At 32.8% G+C, this 20,029-nt stretch overlaps 1 protein-coding gene across 1 annotated transcript in view; it reads left to right on the forward strand.

Annotated features, from left to right (window-relative positions):
• LOC119540577 (ephrin type-A receptor 7-like) overlaps positions 1-20,029 on the forward strand; it is a 238,844-nt gene that overhangs the window by 177,923 nt on the left and 40,892 nt on the right. The window contains 5 exon segments of the mRNA XM_037844647.1: positions 352-501; positions 13,342-13,535; positions 14,579-14,649; positions 14,652-14,733; positions 17,388-17,511. Coding sequence (XP_037700575.1) covers positions 352-501; positions 13,342-13,535; positions 14,579-14,649; positions 14,652-14,733; positions 17,388-17,511 — 621 coding nt within the window.

The following is a 20,029-nucleotide window of genomic DNA, read 5'->3' on the forward strand; positions in this document are numbered from 1 at the left end:
TGTGAGATCAGAGAAAAGGAAAATATGTAAGGATTTTTTAAATACCCCATATTTCATTCAACTTTACTAGTACTTTACCTAATTTACCATTGTGTTTTGACTAGGTGCTTGCCTTGAATCCCATAGGACTCATTAAATTGAGTTGCCTTAAAAATGAAAATGTCTAATGAGATTTTACAAAACATATTAGTAACTTTAAATTCTCTAATAGAGATTTAAAATTGATAGACCTGATGCTGAATTGCCAATCTAATGTACAAATGTTACGCTATAGCTTTATGATATTGCCATAAATGTTATATATTTATAAGTTATTAGACATATCAAAATATCAATTTCTTTTTATAACAGGGTGGAAAAATTCCAGTAAGGTGGACAGCACCAGAAGCCATCCAATACCGGAAATTCACATCAGCCAGTGATGTATGGAGTTATGGAATAGTCATGTGGGAAGTTATGTCTTATGGAGAAAGACCTTATTGGGACATGTCAAATCAAGACGTAGGTGTTACACTATTTAAAGAAAAAAGGGCTTTATAATTAATGTACATTATTACTGAAACCTATAGGTAGTGGCTCATTACAAAGAAATTTTTATAGAACTATAAAACCGTGGTTTCTATCAATTTTACTTTGCTTTACATTTTGAGGAATCACTTTCTCTTTTTAAATTTAAATTTCATGAATATAACAGAAGCCTACAAAGTATTTCTCCCCTTTAATAAAGATAATGATGCCATGCTTACAGAGATGTAGGGGGAGCAGTTACATGAATTAAAGAATTATTTGCAGAGGTATAGGAAAAGAAGGTTATATTTTATTTTGCTTTAGAAGCTTATCTTTACTTTTCTTTTTAATTTTCTGAGATGAAATGTTCAAATGATTTATTGTTGATTGGGTTATTTAAATTTTAATTTCATGTGACAATTTAGTCTCTATCATCAGTGATGATGCTTTATAGTAATATTTTATAATGCAATCACAATGGGAATATCTTTGCAAATTAATAAAAGGAAACGGCAGTACTTACTAAATGTGTACTCTGTTGCCATGAGGGCACACTAAGACTTCAAACACACTGTTACTCTTTTTTTTTTTTTTTTTTGTAAGTTTTATTCATACACCGTACAATCCATCCAAAGAATGCAGTCTGGCTGGTAGTATAATCACAGAGTTGTATATTCATCACCACAATCAATTTGAGAATATTTTCATTGCTCCAGAAAGAAAAACCCCATACCCCCTATACTCCCCTATTATTGACACTTAGCATTTGTATGGTACCTTTGCTGCAATTGATGAAAGAATATTACAATATTATTATTAACCATAATCCATAGTTTCCATTATTTGTATTTTCCCATATACCATCCTATTAGTAACACCTAATAATAGTGATGTGCATTTGTTCTAGTTCAAGAAGAACATTAACCACAGTCATCATCCACAACAGGTTTTACAGTCCCATGTTTTAACCTCTACCTTTTCTTCTAGTGAATATACAACCATAAACCTCCTCTTTCAACCACAATCACACCCATAATTCAGTATTGTTACTGACACATGCAAAAATGTGCCACAATCACCTCTATCCATTTCCAGACATTTACAATTAACCTTAAAAGTGCTGCACAAATAAAGCATCAGCTCCCCATTCTCTACCCTCATTCTATCTTCTGGCAACCCATACCCTAGATATTAACTCCAGGAGTTTGCTCATTATAATTAGTTCATATTAGTGAGACCATACAATATTTGTACTTTTCTGTCTGGCTTATTTTATTCAATATAATGTCCTCAAGGTTCATCCATGTTGTCTCATGCATCAGGACTTCGTTCCTTCTTATAGCTGAATATTATTCCATCATATGTATATATCATATTGTGTTTACACATTCATCAGTTGATGGACACTTGGGTTGTTTCCGTCTTCTGGCAATTGTGAATAATGCCACTGTAAACATCAGTGTGCAAATATCTGTTCAAGTTCCTACTTCCAGTTCTTCTTAGCTAATACCTAGTGGGATTGCCAGATCACATGGCAATTCTATACATAGCTTTCTAAGGAACCGCCAAACTGTCTTCCAAGGCAGCTGCACCATTTTGTATTCCCACCAGCAGTGAATAAGTGTTCCTGTTTCACCACATCCTCTTCAACACTGGTAGTTTTCTCTTTTTTAATATTGACTATTCTAGTATGTGTAAAATGATATCTCATTGTGGGTTTTATTTGCAATTCCCTAATAGCTAGTGATGCTGAGCATCTTTTCATGTGCTTTTTAGCCATGTGTTTTTCTTCTTAGGAAAAGTGTCTATTCAAGTCTTTTGCCCATTCTTTGGGTTGTTTGTCTTTTTATTGTTGAGTTGTAGAATTTCCATATATAATCTGGATATTAAGCCTATATTGGATATGTGGTTTCCAAATATTTTCATTCATTGAGTAGACTGCCTTTTCACTTTCTTGACAAAGTCCTTTGAAGCACAAAATTATTTAATTTTGAGGAGATTCCATTTATCTATTTCATTTTTTGGTTGCTTGTGATATGGATGAAAAATCTAGAAATGACCACCTACCAGAAGATCTTGAAGATGCTAGCCTATATTTTCTTCTAGGAGTTTTATGGTCCTGGCTCTTACATTTAAGTCTTAGAAACACTTAGAGTTAATTTTTGTATAAGGTGTGAAATAAGGGTCCTCTTTCATTCTTCTGGATATGGATATCCAGTTCTGCCAGCACCATTTGCTGAAGAGACTGTTCTGTCCCAGTTGTGTGGATTTGGCAGCTTTGTCAAAAATCAATTGACCATAGATGTGAGGGTCCTCCAACTTTGTTCTTTCTCAAAATATTTTTGACTATTCTGTGCTCCTTACTTAACTAAATAAATTTGATGAGTGATTTACCCATTTCTGCAAAGTAGGCTTTTGGAAGTTTGATTAGGATTGTGTTGAATCTGTATATCAATTTGGGTTGAATTGGCATCTTAATAACAGTCTTTCCAATCCATGAACATGAAATGAATGTCCTTCCATTTATTTAGGTCTTCTTTGATTTCTTTTAGCAAATGTTTTGCAGTTTTCTGTGTACATGTCCTTTACATCCTTGGTTAAATTTATTCCTAGATATTTGATTCTTTTAGTTGCTATTGTAAATGAATTTTTTTTCTTGATTTGCTCCTCAGATTGCTCATTACTAGTGTATAGAAACACTGATTTTTGCATGTTGACCTTGTATCCCACAACTTTGCTGAACTCATTTATTAGCTCCAATAGCTTTGTTGTAGATTTTTCAAGACTTTCTAAATATAAGATCATGTCATCTGCAAATAAGAAAACTTTTGCTTCTTCCTTTCTGATTTGGATGGCTTTTATTTCTTTTCTTGCCTAATTGTTCTGTCTTCTGGCACAATTCTGAATAATGGTGCTGACAGTGGGCATCCTTGTCTCATTCCAAATCTTAGAGGGAAAGCTTTCAGTCTTTCACCACTGACTACTGTGTTAGCTGTGGGTTTTCATATATGTCCTTGATTGTATCTGTTCTTGTCTTTAGAAGTGTTTTTATTAGGAAAATGTGCTGGATTTTGTCAAATGCTTTTTCTTTATTAATTGAGATATGTAGTTTTCCCTTCAATTTGTTAATGAGGTATAATACATTAATTTATTTTCTTGTGTTGAACCACTCTTGCATTCTTGGTTTGAAAATCACTTGATCATGGTGTATAATGTGCTATTGGACTCAATTTGCTATTTTATTGAGGATTTTTGCATCTATATTCATTAGAGAAATTGGTGTGTAATTTTCTTTTCTTGTACTATCTTTATCTGGCTTTAGTATTTGAGTTTTTGGAAAGTTCAGCAGGATTGGTATTAATTCTTCTTGGAATGATTGGTAGAATTCACCTGTGAAGCAATCTTGTCCTGTCTTTCATTGTTGGGAGGTTTTTGATGACTGTTTCAATCTCTTTAATTGTGATTAGTTTCTTGGGGTCTTCTGTCTCTTCTCAAATCAGTGTAGATTGTTTGTGTGTTTCTAGGAAATTGTCCATTTCATCTCAATTGTCTAATTTGTTGACATACAGTTGTTCATAGTATCCTCTTATGTTCTGTTTTATTTCTAAGGTGTCAGTAGGAATGTCTTCTCTCTCATTTCTGGTATTATTTGCATCTTGTCTCTTTTTTTCTTTGTCAGTCTAGCTAAGGTTTTGTCAATTTTATTGGTTTTGATTTTGTTGAACATTTCTACTTTTTTATTCTCAATTTTATTTATTTATGCTCTAATCTTTGTTATTTCTTTCCTTATGCCATTCTTTGGGATTAGTTTGCTATTATTTTTCTAATTCCTTCATGTGTGCAGTAAGGTCTTTAATGTGAGTTCTTTATTCTTTGTCAATGTACTTGTTGAGGGCTTTAAGTTTCCCTCTCAGCACTGCCTTCACTGCATCCCAGATGTTTTGATGGTTGTGTTCTTGTTTTCATATGTCTCAAGGTATTTACTAATTTCTCTTGTTTCTTCTTTAGCCCACTGACTGTTTAAGAGTGTGTTATTTAACCTCCATATATTTGTGAATTTTCCAGTTCTCTGCCTTTTATTAATTTCCAGCTTAATTACATTATGATCAGAGAAAGTATTTTGTGTAATTTGAATATTTTTAACTTATTGAGACCTGTTTTGTGACCCAAAAATGTGGTCTACCCTGGGGAATGACCTTTAAGCAGAAAAATGTATATCATGCTGTTTTGGGGTGCAGTGATCTGTATATGTCTGTTAGGTCTAGTTTATTTATCATATTATTCAAGCTCTCTATTTCCTTATTGATCCTCTGTCTAGATTTTCTATCTATTAATGATAGTGATATATTGAAGTTTTCAGCTGTTATTGCAGAGATGTCTATTTCTCCCTTCAGTTTTGCCAGTGTTTGCCTCATGTATTTGGGTGTACCTTGGTTAGGTGCATAACTATTTATGAGTGTTATTTCTTCTTGGTGGATGGCCCCTTTTATTTGTACAAAATGTCCTTCTTTGTCTCCTTTAACAATTTTGCATTTCGAGTCTATTTTGTCCAATATTAGTATAGCTACTCTAGCTCTTTTTTGGTTACTGTTTGCGTGGAATATCTTTTTCCAACCTTTCACTTTCAACCTGTTTCCTTGGGTCTAAGGTCAGTCTCTTATAGATGACATATAGATGGATCATGTATATTTATCCATTCTGCCAATTTGCAGATTGGGGAGTTTAATCCACTAACATTCAATGTCATTACTGTAAAGGCAGTACTTACTTCAGCCATTTTGTCCTTGGCTTTTATATGTCATATCTTATTTTTGTCTCTTTTCTTATCCTTTAATTACCCTTACTGTTAATCTTTATTTCTACACTGTCCTCCAAGCTTCTCTCTCCTGTCTTTTCCTTTCAGCCTGTAGAACTTCCTTTAAGGTTTCTTGTAGGGTAGGTCTCTTGTTGACAAACTCTTTCAATTTTGGTTTATCTACGTATATTTTAAACTCCCCCTCCTTTTTTGAAGGATGGTTTTGTCAGATAAAGAATTCTTGGCTAGCAGTTTTTCTCTTTTAGTGCCTTAAATATATCATACCATTGCCTTCTCGCCTCCATAGTTTCTGATGAGAAATCAGAATTTGCCTTATTGATCATCTCTTATATGTGATGAACCACTTTTCTCTTGCTGCTTCAGAATTCTCTTTATCTTTGGCATTTGACAATCTGAAGTATGTGTCTTAGCATAAGTCTATTAGGATTCATTCTGTTTGGAGTATGTTGCACTCCTTGGACACGTATCTTTATGTCATTCATAAGACTTGTGAAATTTTCAGCCATTATTTCTTCAAATATTCTGCCCCTTTTCCCTTCTTTTCTCCGGGGACACCCATGATGTATTTGTTTATGAACCTCATGCTGCCATTCAATTCCCTGAGACCCTACTAATTTTTTTTTCCAATCTTTCTCTATCTGTTCTTTTATCTGTAATATTTCAGATGTCCTATCTTCTGGTTCATTGATTCTTTCTTCTGCCTGTTCATATCCACTGTTGTATGCCTTAGTGTGTTTTTAACCTCTTCTATTGTTCCTTTCATTCACACAAGTTCTGGTTTTTTTTTTTTTTTTTTTCCTTTTGACTTGCTTTCAAATTCTTCTTTATGCTCACCCAGTGTCTTCTTAATATCCTTTGTATCTTTTGCCATATTTTTCCTTCATCTCCTTGAATCGATTTATGAGATTTGTTTCAACATCATTTATTAGTTGTTTCAAATCTTGTTTCTCATCTGAGGTTTTAATTTGTTCCTTTGTCTGAGCCATATCTTCCTGTTTCTTAGTATGGCTTGTAATTTTTTGATGGTGTAGTCATCTGACTTTCTTGATGAGATTGCTCTGTAAGTCAGTTTCTCTTGCGTAGGGTTTTCTTGTTGATTTCCTTTGTGCTAAAGCTTTTCTTTGATATTTGTTCAGCTTATTTTAGATCTTTAGAATAGCTCATATTTTACTGATCAGGTTTTTTCAGCTCTTATTTATCTGATTCTTGCCCTGAATATATGGCACAATTTTTGAGAATGCACTAGTTATGAGATTGTTTCACCCCCAGGAGAAAGCTTCCCTTCCCCTGTTCCTCCTCCAGGAATGTTTATCTGTTCATTTTGTTTTTTTATTTGCCTCTCTATATTTTAACACTCCTTTCATTATATCTAGCTGCTTTTACCTGGAGGGCTAATTCTAGGAGAGGACTCTCCTGGATAGGAATTTCCCAAGTCAGTTATTCCAGTCAAAATAGGCCCAGGGACCCACAAAGACACCAGTTTCTCTTTCACGGCTCTCTGAGTCTTTGCTTTCCTGGCCTTCCCAGCAGATGGTGCTCTTCACACGTCTGTTCCCCACAGTCCTAGGTTGTACTGTGACTTTATTCTCAACTGACCACCTCTGCCAAGGATGTGGTTGAAACAGATGCTACTGGCTGCTTTCTGTCCTGAGTGGTTTGAAACTTTAGCTGCCCTCAGAGCTAGAACCCAGCAATCTGAATTCACTAGTCTAAAGCCACAATTGGTACCCTGCCATTCCCCTATCTCCACCCCCTCCACCCCACCCCGCCATTCTTGGCAAAGACGACTTCTACTTTCAGCCAGGGAGTGGCTCCCAAGCTGGCCTGCCTGCCTTCACAGCATGGAGAGATCTATTTACAGATCTGCACAGCAGTTTATCAGGCTCTTCCTTCCACTCGTCCCTGGATGTTCTATGGTGTTCTTCTAGTCTCTAGACACCCCAAATCCTGGATGTTTACTAGTTGCCCTGAAGGGTGAACTAAATCCTAGAGCTCCATATTCCACCGTCTTGTTTCCTCCATATTCTGTGCTGTTATTCTTTGAGAGAAGAACCTGATGGCAGTCCATGAAGATAAATATCTCACACCAAGAGACCATTTATAAAGCAACATAGCATAAGTGCAAGAGAATATTTGCACCTGTTAGATTGAATTTTATGGAATTTCCATTTTGGTAGATCAAAACTTTCGAATACTGGCAGGTTCATGTAGTTCAATCTATAGACAATGTGAGTGAAATTTAGATAAACTAGAGCAAATATAAAATCTAAGAAAGTACCCTGAATTTGAATTGGAAATCTGAAAAGGCCCTTGGATCATAGCAGATGAGAGAATTTTCTGAGGGTTTATATTGAAAAGTCCAGAAGCCAGGCCAAGAGAGGTATATAGAAACCAATCAAACAGATTCACGTTTTTATAACAGAGAATGTATATACTGAAAGTAATTAGCAATGAACATACGATGGGGGCAAACTGATGAAGGGCTTTTTCGAAGGAATTTGGAAATGATGTAATGCAAGGTCTTAAAGAGTAGAGTAAAAAAAAATAAGTAGTGCTTGAGGAAGGTCTGTAATGCCATTTAAGTAGCAAGATGTGACTAGCAAAACTGTTTTCAAGTGAACTCTTGATGTACTATAAGCATGGTCAGCAATTTAAATTGACTAAAGTTAAAATACTGAATTAATCTTCAAGAAGAGAACATGAAAATTATTGTATTAAACCAATAACTTTGTTTTTAAATTTTATAATGTGTCATGTTAAGATCCTATGTCTCCTAATACTTATAGTTATTTTTAGACATCTAAAGTCAAAATGTACATATGTTGTTGGTAATTCTATTTTACATATATATTCCTATAAATGTACTTTTTGGGTACATTTCCTACAAATTTCTGCATTAACAGAAAAGTTTATAGCTTGAAAAGGGGGAGATTTTAAATCAGTTAGATCTTTTGTTATTTTGAATAGAGTTATGACATGAAACTTTTTTGTTGTTGTTGTTTTTATTTTTGTATTTCAAAGATAAAAAGTCTAAATGATGAGTGAGTTTGGCAGAGGCAAAGTTGTTAATATTTGACAGGTCTCAGTGTCAAAGATATCATGGCCTGTCAAAATATGGGCAAACAAGTCCTTGGGGCAGGAGAAAGAGAAATATTTACATTCCCTAGATACTCAGTAGAGTTTCAGTTCTTTTGACACCTTCCTTCTATACTAGATTCAAACATTAAAGGACTGACAGGAATATAAGATGACTTAAATTCAAAGTTTACTTAACTTCTAAAAATGAATAAAAGAAATAGTTAAGAAGAAAAAAATGCTCCAATTTTAATTTTTAAAATTCCCAAAATAATGTTTGTCTTTCATAAAGATAAACATAATATATATAGATATATCAAGGATCAATATTGTTGATCAAAAGAAATTATTTTGTCTGTAGTGAACTTTAGCTCTGACCTAGAATATTTACTCCCATCTTTCATTTTCACTTTTTTAAAATTTTGAAGATATGAATTAATTACTAAATTTGGACACAAGTTTGTATAGCAGTAAGAGATTACCTACACAGCTCAGTTTGTATAGTGAAATTGTTATTGATATTCCTCTTATAGTATAATATTCATCACTTTAAAATTATTTTGTTCAAGTCCTATTTGAGAAATACATTTAATCTTCAACATGACAATGGGGAAAAATCTGCATAACTCAAAATAATGAATTCCATTCTGGAATAAAATTCTCTACATAAAAGTTTTTTTGACTTGGAGTGTGTGGGTAGGGATTCATTGAGAGAATTAAGAGATCTATAAGCTCTCTGATATGTATGGGAAACTCCTATGCACATATATATCATATTTTTCTGAGAAGGTAGACTTCATCAGATTTTCAGAGTGCTAATTTTGAAATAATGAATCTAGAAACATTTATTAAGTGAACCAATTTACTTTTCATTGTTTAAATTCAATTGCTAGCAATTTGTCCGTGGTTTTAGAAAACCCACACATTTATAAAATTCAGTTGAAAATCAGCTTGTAAATTGATAGTTATGTTTCTGAACAAGTCCACAAAATTCCAGACAAAATGCTGAATATTTCTAGGTTTCTATGATCACTGTAAGGAAAAAGGATAGAGTCAGACAAGTGCCCAGCGCTAGAAACAATGTGTCATTAAACTACAATGCTTTAGTTGAGCTCCATACAGGGCAGTTATCAAGAAAATTTAGAAAAAGATTATATATATATATATATGTGTGTGTCATGAGGCCATACTTAAATTTATCATTTGATTTTATACTTGAAGGAACATTCATTTGTATTTGCATGTCTCTATACTTTCAAGTTTTAACTGCACTGAAAGACCAGTTAGAATATCATTAGAATCAAAAGGCTGAACATTCTAAATAAATTCCCAACTTTCATTCTTCTGAAAAATCTGCAGATGTTTTGTTCTTCCCATTGATGATCTTTCAAAGGAAAAAAAAAATATTCATGCATTTAAATGCAGGCAAACCTAACAAAATATTGCAATAATTGAAAATACTCACATTTGGCTTTTAACAACAGCTGTTTTTTAAAAATTTGTATCTTAATTAGTCCAAAAAAATTTACTCTCAAGTTCTGAAATTTTGAAATTATTGTATGTATGTATGTGGTGTGTATATATATATATATATATTCTTTATGGTACTCACCAAAGTTATTTTCTCTTACTTTAAGCTAGGCCAACAAATGGTAAAATTTACTGGTAAGAAGGCATAAGAATGATTTTTAAATTATGTTTCCGTAAGATATGGGAATAGATAATTCTTAAAATGGTTCAGTACAAGCCATTGGAAACATTTTGAAAATATTATATGCTTGTAACTAAGTTTATGCTGAGCTAAATTGTGAGTCCTAAGATTTTCCTTTTAAAAGTCACCAATGATATATTGACTTTGTATTTTTTTTAATATCAAGATAGAAAAAAATTGTGGGTTTTTTTTTTTTGTAAAACCTTGCCATAATCCCATAAATGGAGTACAAATATTAAATTGTGTAAAATGTGGGTCATGCTATTGTGAGGTTAATGAAATGAAAATGGGCATTAAGCAGAATACAAAAACCATCATGTTGTGTCCCATTTTGAGCTATTACAGGCCCATTGTAATGGGGTCTTTCTGTGCTCTTTTTTTTTTTTTCTTTAATCACAGTGCCCTTGCTGTAATAATATTGTAAACATTTCTCAGTGAGCAATATTTGTTTTACTTCCAAGTATTTCTTCACAGCCTATACCAAAGAAGTGACTTTACGTCCCAGGGGCATTATAAAAAAATAATGTCAGTTACCCTAGTCACTTCCTACTCCTCTGGGAACTATCTAGAATTAGAATTGCTTACAAATGTTTTTCTTTTTTCTTTGCTGACTTTTTTAGAATACTAACATCAGATCTGACTGGCAAACCCAAGGGGTTTCCAGTAATTTAGCAAAATGCCGTTTTACTGAATTCTCTGAATAACTACATAATGCTCCAAGAAGTTTGGCCATTTACCTGAGTACCTTGTGTCCAGGAATATGTAGTTATTTACAGAAAGTATTTTTTATTTTCCCTAATGGAAATATAATGCAGTGCTTGCGTTACAACGTATGGACTCTGGCCATACAGCCTAGGTCAAATTCTATCATCTCCTCTAACAGCGATGTGATGCTGACCCTTTGCTTAACTTCTCTGTGCCTCCAATTCTTTCTATCTATTCTTTACTAATAAGGTTTTTGAAAATATTTAATAAGATAATTCATGTTAAAAATAGTGCCAGTCATATAACAAGTATTCAGTCAATATTTACTATGCTTGCTAATTGTGTCTTTAACAGATAAGTGTTTTTCTGGCAAAGTAAGTGCATGAAAACCTCAGAACTTTGAGGTTCAATTTGTGCATGAATCTTCCACTATGGCCAGTTTATCCTTGGAAGGAATACGTTCGAGTATGTCAAACTGCACCCTATAGAGATCCTAGCAAGTATCTTTAATATGCCACTGTGGGTAAGGCCATGATTATTAATAGGAACTTCAGGGTCCAGAGTTCATTCCCGTTCCACAACTTCTCTTATTTTAAATGTTGTACTTTGCTGCTGCTCCTTTAAAAATTTGTAAATTACTATATATATTGAAAGCTTGAACTTTCATTTTGTATTGAGATAAATGTTGTTCTCAATGCTATAATAATATGAATCATCAAATTCCTCCAGTACAATTAAACACCTAGAAGGTTCATTAACTCTTTCATTCCCTTAAAAGTTATTTAACAGTACTATACTTTATTCATTAGCACAAAAACTCAGTATTGTTTGTTCAAAACTAAAGAATCCTAATTGTTTTCATGAAGGCTGCAGCACAGAAGAAAGAAAAGAGTTGGGGATGTTCTCAACTTTCTGGCTGGAGTGGCTGGTTGGCTGGCAGTGGCATTAATTGAAATAGTAAAAGTAAAAACTTTGGGGAAAGGTGATAAATTTAATTTTACATATATAGAATATGAGCCAGCTATGGGAAAATCCAGGTGAAGATGTCCAGTAAACTGATAGATATACAATCCAGAGATCAGGAGAGAATTTGGGTTGAGGATTTTATATTTAGAGTTCTTTCCAGAAATTACTGTGATTATCTATTAATCTTTTAAACTTTATCAATTCGAATATACAGATTTTCTTAAATTAAAAATGTAGACTATTCTAAGTTTTTTTATCTTACACAAAAAATTTTCTCAAAAAATTGTTGATGCCAGCTATTTTATTCAATCCATCCTACAACCTTTTATATTTTAATTTGCTATTCTTGAATGACAGCATGCATCTTAAAGATGTTTCCCTAAAAATATGAGGTTTATTAACATCTCTAAAAGCCAGCTTTTGTCTGCCTACTTTGGGCCTTATTTTCTTCAGAAACTGAAGATTGCCTCTTTTTGCTTTTTTAGTCATTTTTTTTACACTTCTACAACTATTATGTCAGTCCATGTCAAAGGATTTTTAATCCTCCTTGTAGAATATGTTAATGTTTTACAAGCCCTTCCTATTTATGTTATTTGTGTCCCTGCTGTTTTCCCCATGCTCCTCAGATTTATGACAATTTCTGATTTTTTGGATCAATTTTTGCTTCCCACATAAATCCAAAAAAAAAAAAAAAAAGCAGGTCCGAATGATAAGTAGTTTTTAGACTTTCTGATTGCCATGCAACAATATTTATGAGGGCCTACTTTTCATTTAACATCCAGAGCTTGTTATGGTGTCTTAGGTTGTCATTCGATATAAATAGGCAGTGGTGTTTAACAAGCAGCTCTCTGAATGGGAAAGCCCTGATCTGTAGCTTTTGCCAGTTTCCTGGTGTAACCCTCCCACACTCATGGATGTTTCAACCTGCCAGAGTGACGTGCTGAAGCGGAGTTGGGAAAGGCTGCAGTCGCCTCTCCGGAACCGGTACAGCTGGCTCCTGAGAGCAACTGCAGCTTGGAACACTGGATGCTAAACCTCGTATTATTTAAAAGAATAGCATACTTGGTGATACTTTCTATCATAGTACACTCACATATTTTGATTTCCTGTTTAAAAGTGGCATTAAAGTAACTCAGTAAAAAGTGAATTTCTTTTGGCTCACTTTGGACAACTCAGAACTTCCTTTTACAACTTTAAGAATTTTAAAATTTATGAGCAAATGTGTGCACTCACAACTATGTGCAAGTAAAATATTTCCAATACATGTTTCATCTGGAAAACCTCTGGGATGATATTAAAATTTTTTTCCATCTATTGTACCCTGGGTAACTTAATTGCTGCTCCCTATTGCTGAATTAACTAGAAAGTGTCATCATAACTGCACTTCGTGAACCTCTTAATAACGTGTTTAATATTCATAGGTATTTTGGAAAAAAGTAAGTCTTTTGCAAAACAGTGTGCCTAGTTTTTATCTGGATGATTTGCATTGCCTAGTGGGTGATTCATTTTATTATAATTGCCCATCAGTTTGTGATATTTTTGATGTTCTTTTGGCTATTAGGTTATAAAAGCAATAGAAGAAGGTTATCGTTTGCCAGCACCCATGGACTGCCCGGCTGGTCTTCACCAGCTGATGCTGGATTGTTGGCAGAAAGAACGCGCTGAAAGGCCAAAGTTTGAACAGATAGTCGGAATTCTAGACAAAATGATTCGAAACCCAAATAGTCTGAAAACACCCCTTGGAACATGTAGTAGGTAAGAAATACCTAAAGGAATGGAATCTGGGAGACATTTGAATAGTCACATAAACCATTTATCTCCTCAGCCACACCCCAATGGCAAACTGATATTTTGTTAAATTATAAATCCATTTTCAATTTACTGGTTTACAGATTTTTTATTCTTTCCAAATCGCTTACCATAATTTAGTGTTTAATTCTTAAATTATGTTTAATACTAATTAATCATCCCTTTTTTTCTTTAAAAATTATAATAGATATCACTAGCTGTTATTTCCTAGAAAGCTTCCTAAATTGGATTTTTGTGATAAGGTGGCATTTCACATTTTCAAACCAATATTATTTTATGGACTTTCATTGTTGCTACCTTAGTTTTATATTATATGAATATTTTCTATTTTATTGTTTTGCTTTGAAGTATTTAGTAAAATGATTCTTCTATTTTATTTTTTTCTTTGAAGTATTTGGTAAAATGATTCTACCCAGATAAAAGTTCTTAAAAGTAATTCAATACATGATTAAAGAGGTAAACCCATTAAAAAGAGTTAGAGAAACTCTATTTATTCTTTGAATTTTGCTTGCTCCATGGTGCTGCACACTAATAATTATTCAGGTTCAGCTGCCAGGTGAACCTGAGGCTCTGGTCTGTTTTATTAGTAAGTTGGGCATTTGTCAACCCATGTTGTTCCCAAGGTTGCCATCTATACAGCAGACGCATTATGTCTCAATCTCACTCTCATGACTTGACCAAGTCAGTGCACTGCCAGATGTGCTTCCTTTACTCCCAGTTCCTTTCAGAGAACCAAATGCACAAATATTTACTGATTACAAATAGTGGTTTAAAAAACACATTGAGTTTGGTCATCAAATCTAAAATGCAAATTTAGGAGTGTGTATTACTGAGCAACCTTTATGTTTTAGGGTTTCATTAGCATATCTGTTTATTATTGTATAAATCAAAATATCTAATTTTATTCTTTAAATCCTTACTTTTGTGTGGGCCAAGACATTCTTTCTTTGGTGGTTCATGATAGCATTTGCTTTTCTGTTCTTACTTAGGCCAATAAGCCCTCTTTTGGATCAAAACACTCCTGACTTCACTACCTTTTGTTCAGTTGGAGAATGGCTGCAGCTATTAAGATGGAAAGATATAAAGATAACTTCACAGCAGCTGGCTACAACTCCCTTGAATCAGTGGCCAGGATGACCATTGAGTAAGCCTAAACTTTTAAAATGATATTTAAGAATTGTTAGGTAAAACTGAAACTTTATACATCAGGTCACCTTCCATATTTTAAAGGAGTATGAACCACAAAATCAGGGGAAAAGGCATCTCTTTAATAAGTGCTTACTATGTACCAAATATTATGTTAAATAAATGTTTAAACATATATTATCATTTTAACCTTCATGGCAACAATTTTATTAAGTTAATGGTTTTATCCCTGTTTTACTAATGAGGAGGTTGAGGCTCAGAGAATGTATATATTTTCCCCAAGATTATTCAACTAGTAAGTGATAACTAATATGCCTCCATAGCCAGTGTTCTAAACACCACCCAATGATGTTTCCTCTTTCATTAACAAATTGCATCATTTAGGGCATTATGTGTTGGGGAAACTTTCACATTGCAATGGAAGTTTTTCTATCATGTTTATATTGGACAGTAAATATCTCAAAATTTTGTGCCCAATATCAAAATCCATAGGATCATCAATATGGTGACTTTCTGAAGTAGTCAAAGAAGCCCAATTCAATTAACTGAGATTAAGAGATTAGTTTACTTTGGGAAAGGTATTTGATTCATCATATCAGTTTTTTTAAAACATGGAAATGATCGGATAAAACAGCTTTTGAAATTGCTATGAACTAAAAGTTAGAAAAACTAAATTTTGTGTTTTGACTTCTTCATGATAACCCATTCAATATCTCTGAACTACAGTTTCCTTGGCTGTAACCTAACTCTTATTGATGATGACATGACTCTAAGTCAAAGTGTTTGAAAATGGAAAGCAGTTATCAGAGTTCTACTAGTGGGATCCTATTTATATACTGTCATGAGAAGGATTTTATAGCTTTCAGATGAGAAGACCAGCAGTCAGATACTCTTTCATATCATAGTACAGAAATTTAAGCATTGCATTGTTCTTGTTCTGTTTCCACTAGGCACCACATGTGTAGAGCTGGTACAATTACAGCTGGACCCCCAAAGCAATCTATACCCCTGAAAAACCGTGTTTTCATTGTCTTATTAGACCACTGCTGTGAGATACTATAATATTGTATTGTTAATATATTTTGGTTGCTTGTGAATACCTAAGCTCACCCTTTCTGACTGTTAGGAAAAGTAAAAGTAAAAAAAAAAAAAAACATATATAGGTAACTTATGTCAAATTTAAGCTGTTAAATATTAAATAAGGTATTGCAAATTTTAAAACTGGTATTTACCTGACGTATTGTCAAATGATTGAACTGAACTGTAGTAAGTATACAATATGCTCAGAATTACCATATAATAATTAAACTCAGAAAATTTTGATGATTCCCCATCTTTCTACTAGATCACAGCAAATCTTTCCTTTCATATTATATCCTGTTTTTCCATTTAAAATTTTAAGCCCCAGTTAGATTCAAGATATAGTATTCAGAACATTTCCCAACCTGCCCTTAAGTTAATAATATTGTTAAAATTTAAATAATCTCTTGTATGAAATTTTTAATCAGTTAAAAAAATAACTCACAATCACAAGTTGAGAGCCTGAGTGGTGAGGCTTTTTATAAAGAATACTGATGCGGGTTGGCTCACTGCAGGATATAGGCCTAATTAATACCCAAGAAGACTGAATGGTATAAAGCCAAAGGAAGCTTGCTTAAACAGCTTTGGCCCTGTAAAATTGCTTTTCTGTCAGCAGGATAATTAACAATTTCGGACATCTGGAAATTAAATTAACAGCCTGAAAATATTTTACAGAATGAGATAGAGCATAATACATGAAACATAATGACCTCTCTGAAATTCAGCCAAGCCCGTGCAGCTACTCATTTAGACAGAGAAGACAACTAGTTAATCATCACCGAACAAATTAGACAGAACAAATTAGTTTGCTACATTCCACAGTCTTAGCTACCAAAAAAGCATATATGCCACCAATTAGAATGAAAGAACTCTAAGCATATTATTATCTGCATAGAAAGAGTAAGCAAGATTGTAGCTTTGAATTGCTTCTAACAAGGCTTGAAGTCTAGGTTACATAGGTAAAATTACGTAAGTAAAATTAAATAAATTAAATGTACAAGAGCCTGTACATGTATTATATGTGTGTGAACACATATATTTAAGTAGCAGCAGCTTTAACATTTTCTTGCAACTTGACCTAATGACCTGTAAAAAAGTTTTCCAAGATTGACACAACTGAAATAGAAAAACAAAAAAGTGATCCATTTCATACACTTTTTCTTACACTGTATCACACTACTTTTTTCTTGTAAAAATGTATGACCACTGTATGTGAAATAAATATTTGGACGTAGTTTATTGCTGGAGATTAATCTGAAATCGTATTTTCTAGCCTTAATTAGCATTCACTTGCTTAATTGTCATTCTCAGCCCCATCATTTCCATTTTTCACTAACTTGAACAATGCTGTCTTCTGCTGTTTGCACTTTAATTTAAATTTCTATTAAGGTTTATGAACAGTAATAAGGTCCTGTTTGAATATTCATTAGCTTCTGAATTGTGAGCTATGAAAAAGGTGCTTTCTTTTACCTTAATGAAACTGGCACAGCATGGGACTGATCAGTTGTGACATTTGATTTGAGGCATCCAGTGAATTTCCTCATTGTTTATTGACACATCTTGTCCAAACAGCTCCCTCGCAAGTGAGTGGAGTAATGAAGGAGAGAGTGCTGCAGCGGAGTGTCGAGCTTTCCTGGCAGAACCAGAGCACCCCAATGGAGTCATCACTGAATATGAAATCAAGTATTACGAGAAAGTAAGTGCTAAAAGCAGCTGAAATGTGCAACTATATGCTGTGTGTCTCATGACATCCTACTGTACCGTAGCCTAAAGTTGGTCATTATGCCAACTCTTTGGAGCTACTTCTAAATTCATAGTTAATTTTAGCCACTTTTAATAACCATCTTCCTGAATCTCTGGTTCATTGATATAATTGTGATATCTGCGTATTAAGTTTCTGTGTTGCACAAATGAAAATATTACACTTGCAATATTTTTATTTACTCCATTTTTATATCATAATAATTAGATATAGGATGTTTTCATACCACAGAAACCACAAAACCCAACATATATTTGAAAAATGTTTCTTTTAGTATGTCTGCTTAGGTCCTACTGATTTATGTAGTTAAATGTTTTCAGTGATAATAAGGATGGCCTCAAATAACATAATAATTTAAAAAAAAATAAGATTATTTTTTAAAACAAATATGTGATATTTTCCAGATTTCAGAATCAGATGATGATATTCCACTCATTTTAATTCGCCTGAAATTTATTTCATATATGATACACTAATCATGTCCACCTTCTTTATACCCTTCCCTCCATAAAAGATAAGGTGGCTAAAACCCAAGCACTTGCTCCTTTTATCTCCTTATATAATGGCCGAATTTAGTAAATGGTGAAATATCTGAGTGTGTAAATATATTTATTTCTGTCCCATTTGGACACTTAGGAAAATAAAAAATTAAATTCTGTTCACAAATTATTACTTATGATCCATCTCAAAGAAAGACTCTGTTCGAGGTTTCAAACATGGAAACTATGACTATTACTTTTAGTAATAGTAACATAACTGTTATTATTGTTGACTTAACAGAGGGACCTGAGTGCTATAATATGCATATCATTTTCAACTTTTAAGTGAAATTACAAACGAGGAGCCTAAGGTTTGGAAAAACTGGTGTTGAACTGATTTGATTGAATAATTGAATGGCATACAGTGCATTGCTAAAGATACACTTTTGGGTTTTCTTTTTTCCTTTAAGAAAAGGTTAAAATAAAGTTAGTTTTAATGTCCAGATTAAGCTTAAAACATTTTTGCATACTATTTCCATTACAGATTTATGCCTTCATGGCCAAAGTTACATTTTGAATACCTTTAACTATTATAATCCTTCTTGAAGTTGTATCAGATTTCAAAAGCAATTTAGTTCCCTTTCAAATAAAACACATTTTCAAAAAATATAACCCAGATGATAAGTGAGTGTAAACCTCCTCATAATGCAATAAAATATTTCGCCAATCCTCGCTCTGAATAAATCAGTTCAAATTGTTATTTTTCTATTTTGCATGACAGAAACAGAATGTTTTTTATGCAGCAAATTTACAAATTAGGCAATTATTAAACAATGGTATAGTATTGTGTTGTAATATATACAAGCATGTAACCATTATTAATATGTAATCTAGTATCAGAGATGCCTTCTTTTATTTGAGATAAATATATGTTTATTTATCACTGTCATTTTTATAAATTATTATAATTAACACAATCACAGATCAGTCTAACTAAATCCGGTTTAAGTATACTTTCATTTACACTTTTGGAAATATTAGTGTCAATGCCAATCAAGAAACCAGGCTGACATTTTCAGTTTTCAGTGAATGATTTTATTGTGTGATGCTTACAGTTGAGCACAAGTATCTATTATAGAATCAATAAGACACTGTCTAAAATTTTGAGTTTTGATATGTAATTTTTCCTAACTTTTTTCATAAATATTCTATGAGTGTCACATCAATGAAACTTTAAATCTAATTCATTTCAATATAGTTTTGATGGAGTTTTTATGATTGAGGTTTCATTTGTTTTTTCATTCTTAAGCTTATAATATATAATATAAATGAAAAATGTGTTCAATGATGAAAATATAACTTCTTTCTTTTAATAAACTCTGTAAGTTTGTTTACACAGCTGGAAAATGAGGAAATTGAACTAAGTGATGTTTAACACACAACCATTAAAGTATAAATCATAGGATACTTTCACTTTTATATTGCTAGTTTTAATTTTTAGAATATTCCATTAAATATTATTTTGTAGAAATGTTTTTATTCTGTGAGAAATGAATTATTTAATTAAAACAGTTGAAATAATAATGTGGTGCTGGTGTTAACTAAATTCTTGATTTAATAATTTTCTTAATTTTGACATGTTGCTTTTTGCTTGCCAAATAACATTCAGTAAAAGAATTTAAAAGACCTATACTGTGAAGTGAAGACTCCTACTAAACCATAGATTTTACATGCATACCCATGTTTTGATCAATGGAGCATTTGATTATATGTATGATTAAATAGTTCTTGCCACTATGCCCTCTACCAACAAAGCAAATGCTCAAAATATCACAAATGTTTAACAAAATTATTTCTCTTGGAAATTTATAGAACAGCATAGAAAGGTATGTGTTTCAAATGTACATTTTATATTATCTTAGAAACAACTCAACATTGGAATATTCCACAGGGTACAATATAGCCTTATGAAA

Source organism: Choloepus didactylus, chromosome 7 (genome assembly GCF_015220235.1).
Source record: "Choloepus didactylus isolate mChoDid1 chromosome 7, mChoDid1.pri, whole genome shotgun sequence".
Taxonomy (NCBI): domain Eukaryota; kingdom Metazoa; phylum Chordata; class Mammalia; order Pilosa; family Megalonychidae; genus Choloepus; species Choloepus didactylus.